The sequence below is a fragment of the Primulina tabacum genome, chromosome 2, assembly GCF_025594145.1.
Source record: "Primulina tabacum isolate GXHZ01 chromosome 2, ASM2559414v2, whole genome shotgun sequence".
In the NCBI taxonomy this organism is placed as follows: Eukaryota; Viridiplantae; Streptophyta; class Magnoliopsida; order Lamiales; family Gesneriaceae; genus Primulina; species Primulina tabacum.
The window spans coordinates 3,650,245-3,655,653 of record NC_134551.1 but is presented as its reverse complement, the minus strand read 5'-3'; the positions used below and the strand labels follow the sequence as shown (position 1 = coordinate 3,655,653).

The 5,409-nt window shown below is 35.1% G+C and overlaps 1 protein-coding gene across 1 annotated transcript; it reads right to left on the bottom strand.

Annotated features, from left to right (window-relative positions):
- Window positions 1–1,359: 1,359 nt before the first annotated feature.
- Window positions 1,360–4,675, bottom strand: LOC142526034 (uncharacterized). The gene is made up of 7 exons (XM_075630310.1): window positions 4,239–4,675; window positions 3,610–3,786; window positions 3,350–3,499; window positions 2,753–2,854; window positions 2,572–2,642; window positions 2,419–2,486; window positions 1,360–1,882 (listed from the first exon to the last, which is right to left on the bottom strand). The coding sequence occupies exons 1-7, from the start codon at window positions 4,452–4,454 to the stop codon at window positions 1,644–1,646; spliced, it is 1,023 nt and encodes a 340-aa protein (XP_075486425.1). The 5' UTR covers window positions 4,455–4,675; the 3' UTR covers window positions 1,360–1,643.
- Between the last annotated feature and the right edge of the window lie 734 nt (window positions 4,676–5,409).

Sequence of the window (5,409 nt, the reverse complement as noted above, 5' to 3'; positions counted from 1 at the left end):
GTGCTGTCTCCTTCAATCATTGTTGATTCTGTTCCTTTGTAACCAATAACAAGTCAAGCTGAGCATTTGCTTTTATCAGATTATGATATTTACAAATGATGTTGTGGCTGAACAATTTGGAGAATTTTTATAACTTTTTGGCTTAATGATGATAAGCTCTATGAATAGCGAAAAGGGCACGTTTTCATCCTTAATTCATCTGATTACCTTTTATGGCTTCTGCACCTCGAATGGATTTTTCCATAATCTTGTTTAAGCCATCGCCATCACTTAATAATCTTCGACGATTACCGGAATAAATCCCACGTAATATTCCATCCGGATTCGGTTTTTGGCGCTGGTAATTGATTGAAAGCCTTGTTCATGAAGCAAATGTTCTTACGCTAGATGAGCAGAATCTGATGCAATTTTCTCTACTTGTTTCAAGTGACACAAATGAAACCTCTTGAGGGGACAATATCAATTAGGCTTTCTTTCAAATAAAACACTAATTGCATAATAATCAGTGATGAGAAGTGTAATAAGAGAGGCAGCCTAAAACAAATATATGATTTAAAAAAACTAAAGATTTCAAGAAAATTTCATCACATAAAAGTATATAACCAACCTTTTGTATATCTTCGAAATAATTAAACTGAAATAAAACAAATACTCATGAATCTATTTATTTTTTATATGTTGCATTTCATCTTGGATAACTTATTGTTTATGATACACGTGATTTCCTAAATTACCCTTCACATTTGTTGGAGTAAATATTAAGATACCAAATGAAAAAAATAAAAACGTAACATTCGGGGAAAAAAATATCTGAGTTCAGAGAAATATTCTACAATATATAAATATAATAAATTATTCAAACACCACCAGCAAGTTCTGTTGATCAAGCTGCAGTAAATGCAAATTTGTCAGATTCTTAGCCTGCTGCTCTCGAAGTTTAGGAATGTTTCATAGATAACCAATTCTTAAACATCATCTGTAATTGCAGGGATCAGAACATGAAAAATTGTTATTAAATAATGCAAGAATCCAAATAAATTGACTTCGTTGGTAAAAATTTCCAGCTGGAATGTCTCACGCATTCCCACAGCAGAAACAGCCATGATTCATTCTGGGTAAGGACCCTGAATTTGTATCTACATGTCTTATATCTGTGCAACCATTAGAATACCATGGCACCATAATTATCTTATCGGGAAAAAAATGTAGACTGGACCGACATGCAATTTATTTAATGCAAAACTTAAATTACTGATACACCATTTGAATAAGAAACAGAACAATGCTTTCTTCACGAATAACCAAACAGCTCCAAAAAATAAAACAAAAATTAGCGTGAACTCCAATGTAAGTGGTGCTACGATAAATAACGAAATTGTACTGTGTGGTATGATCATCAATATGATGATGTTTCTCAACGCTGCGGCTATAGAAACAAATACTTGAAGAGAGATGCAATGACGCGAGACACGATGCTGTACACTGAAAACTTGTGGCAACGACTACAAAGCTTGCTGCCATGGAATACCCGTATGTGTCTAACGAAAAATAATCTACCTAATACTGGTTGTCCTATATTTTAGCCAAAACTGATCTTTGCTTGCTTGCAGAGGGACAAGTTGTGATGCAGAGCGAATCACACTCTAACTGAAAGGCGCATGTGATAGAAGCTTCTTCAATGTTTCATATGTCATGAAAACAATTCCGACACTCGGAACAACCTTGTAGTATTCTGGCATGATTCCTCTATATAAACCACGCATCCCTTCAGTACGGATTATTTGTCGAAATATTCCAAACAATCCAGTATTATAAACTCGGGCACGGCCAGCAACCCCTTCCAGTTGCTTTCTTCTCCTCACAAGGTCCAATGGGAATGTTGCTGCAATGAACAAGAACATAGAAAAATACAAAATGTATTGCTATTCATCAAACAGCCAATTCATTCCATTTATATTACAGAGCCAAAATTTCACAGAAGAAGTCTATTTTACTAACAATTAAAATATCCGGAGCATTTACAGCCATTCACCACTGAAGTCATCATGATCAGGTGATTGAAGTTTTGTATCTTATGTGAGTGTATTTCGGTAGATCAGACTCGTTGAGTGTGAAACAAAATCTACTTTTTACAGGGGAAAAAGGGATACTTAAATAGCAAATTGAATTCCAAAATTTGCTCCAGAGACCAGAGCGGTTAAGAAAATCCAAATAGTTATCACTCCATGGTGAACAGTAACAATAATAGCAGACATGTTGCTTCAAACTGTTAAATCAAATATAAATTATACTATATGAAACACCAAATGGTCAGTCCATATAAGAGTAACAAACGACCATATAACGAAGATAATAAAGATAACTTCAATGTTGCAAACTTAGATCGTGTAAACAAATATACGAATTACAGATATCCACCTGTTGAAGATGCAATGCCAGAAAGACTGCCACAAGCAAGGCTGACCAAAACTGTGGAATGATCGGGCCTATAGAAAATCAAAGTTTCATTAGTAAAAACATGCTATAAAGGACACTCCAGTCTACGCTCCCACAAATATTACTTTCATTTACCTTAAGGAATGCCAATAAGTTCGCAAACTCTCATAAACTGAAAAGCTTATGGCTATACTGGGTCCAACACCCTGCAGTAACAAGGAAGGAAAATAAATGAACATGGAATTATCCAAATGCATCTATCTGGAATTAAACAATTGTATCTAAGTTTAAAAAGTGATAAATATGCAAAACTTACCAATAATGTTGCTCCCATTCCCTTGTATAGACCAAAAAAACCTTCGTCTCTGCAGATGGTAAGGAGTGCATGTCTTATTCCCTGATAGTATACAGCATTCCTCTGCATATTCACAGACGATATTAGTCAAGACTCCATGAAATTAATCACAACAAATAGATTGACAGAGAATGGATAAAATGGGACATGGAATTTACTGCTTCAACCCACCCCTTATCACGTAAAAAGACCAACTACATAAGATATATGGTGCCAAACCAGAAAAAGAATCCGAATCACTAGTGCACCAAAATCAACCACACATCAACTAGCATACTTGATGATTGTTGATAACTAAAACGCAATTTTCATTCATCATTTCACTCAGTGACACAGGTTATGGTTTCCTTTGCTGTCTGTTAACTTCTTATTATTGTTTTTTATAGTATTCTGGATAATAGGGAGGAATGGGTACCACAAAAGACCTGATGCACAGTCAGAAGCAATAGAAATGTATGTCACCAAAGTCAAATCGATAATTGGAAATGATTGATATCCTGCCACTGCAACACTGAGTGAGTCCCAAACACCCAGTAACCGCAAAAAATTTCTTTGTACCTGTGCCGCGAGCCGTGTTCTTACAAGATCCAACGGATAAGTGGCAGAAGCAGCTGTTATTCCTGCCAAACCACCACCAACAAAATGCACAAAAATATCTGAACTTGCATTTTTCCCACGTCTGTTAAGGCAAGGAATGGATTTCAAGATCTGCGAAATGTTTTAATTTGAGTGAAAAAGCCGTGTGAATAGCTGCATAATCAGTCAATTATATCATTTAACTGCATTAAAACTGCAGTGAACATCACATAAGTACTCACACTCTTGTACTGCTCGTAGGCATAAAAATTGACTGCAGTGTAAGGAAGCCGGTGAGCAATCGTAACCAAATTCCCCTTCCAAAAGGCCCTAAATCCTTCTTCATTAACAATCCGTACCGCTTCTCTCCATATGCAAGGCTTACTCATCACTGCAACATCTGAGTGCATACCTTGCACCTTAAAAGATATACCAAAAAAATTTATTTTTACATGAAAAAGGAAAAAGGAAGTTAATCACAACAAACTAAGAATAGCTAGTGCATGTCACTCCAACAACAGGCTCTATAATTCACTATCTCTAGCCTTTTATACTAAAGAAACCGCAAATAAGTTTCCCAGTGAAGTCGGAATTCAAGCGAAGTCACTCTAAACACATTTACAAAGTTCAGAATGCGTAATTCATACATCTAACATTGTATGGGAACAAATTTAGCATCAAATTCAAACTACAAAAAAGCTCAGACAGATAATTCTTCCTTATATTAAAATAGTCCGTGTGGACCATTCAATTTATTTACTTTTTGTCGACAAATAGATAATATTCTTCCTTGTATTCTCAACAATGAAACTTGGGGTTAAAAGAATAGATAAAAAAGCACAAAATTTACAGAATAAAAGAGCAAATGAACCTGAAACAGAATCGTGAGACGGGCTAGAGGAGCAGTACAAGTCTTGCTGAAAGCTCCCGCGATTCCACCAGCGAGAAGCTGCTGTACCGTGCCAATCTGTGGTATAGGCCGCTGTTGCGGCTGAGGAGGAGGTTGCGGAGTCGGTGTCCTCGAGTGGTGACATTGAAGAAATTCCCTCGTGGCAGAGCCGCCGTCCACACCCACTCTAGCTTCCATATTTTCTCAATAAATCAATTACTACACCAAAATCAGGATTATAGATATCGAATTCTGTCAATTTTACAAAGAACCATCCGCTATCGGAATGATTTTGGACATTTGTCAGCGGATATGGATGCAGAATAAACCCCTATAAGCAAAAACCCTAATTGGAAGGTTTTGTATTTGTTTGGAATCGGTAGACGAATATTACTAGGAATATAATAATTACAGCCTATATTTCTGCGTAGTTAGAACGGGTAGAAAAAGCGGTATTCATCTTTCAAAATAATGATTTAAAAAAAAAAAACTAAGGAAAAGAAAAGGCCACGTTTTTAAGACTTGGAGTGAAAAACGTGTAATGTCACCGACAACATTGGCCCCAATTCATTAGACATTGTCCAAGTCATTCGTTAGGCCCAATAAATTATAAAAATTTAGAAATTATTTGAATTCCTAATAATTTATTGAGAAACCATTTTATCGTATAGAAATAGCAGTCGCCAAGTATGTGTGTGTGTGTGTGTGTTTATATATATATATATATATATACAATGTGATTATTTCCTTCTATTACCAACTATTTTCGTATTCTTAGTAGAAATACACTTTATATATATAGATCATTGTAAATATATATAAATAAATATAAAAAGTTTGCTATCCCACGAAATATCTAGCAAGAATTATTGGGTTGTGATTTCATCAAATAATGGCCAAAATAGCATAAGATTCGATGACAGATCCAGCCAAGTGACTAGATTCACATTCCAAAAGGGTAAGTGCACTTGTTATACGACAATTTATGTGATTTCATTTGTTAAATATCGTGATTAAGCCAGTGTAAAATATCAAACAAAATATACCCAAAATAAATAAACAGAGAATTATGTGTATAAAAAAAGAAAATTGTAGTCAATGGTTTTGATTTCTAAAATTTATTGAGTTTGTTTTGTAGTGTATTAATAATGGG

What these genes read in the sequence shown, in the direction of transcription:
- LOC142526034 (XM_075630310.1), bottom strand. Translation starts at nt 4,454, where the DNA reads ATGGAAGCTAGAGTGGGTGTGGACGGCGGCTCTGCCACGAGGGAATTT. An exon ending in GAACACGGCTCGCGGCACAG is followed by an intron (nt 2,855 to 3,349) that starts GTACAAAGAAAT and finishes GTGAATATGCAG; the next exon opens with AGGAATGCTGTATACTATCA. An exon ending in GAATGGGAGCAACATTATTG is followed by an intron (nt 2,643 to 2,752) that starts GTAAGTTTTGCA and finishes TTGTTACTGCAG; the next exon opens with GGTGTTGGACCCAGTATAGC.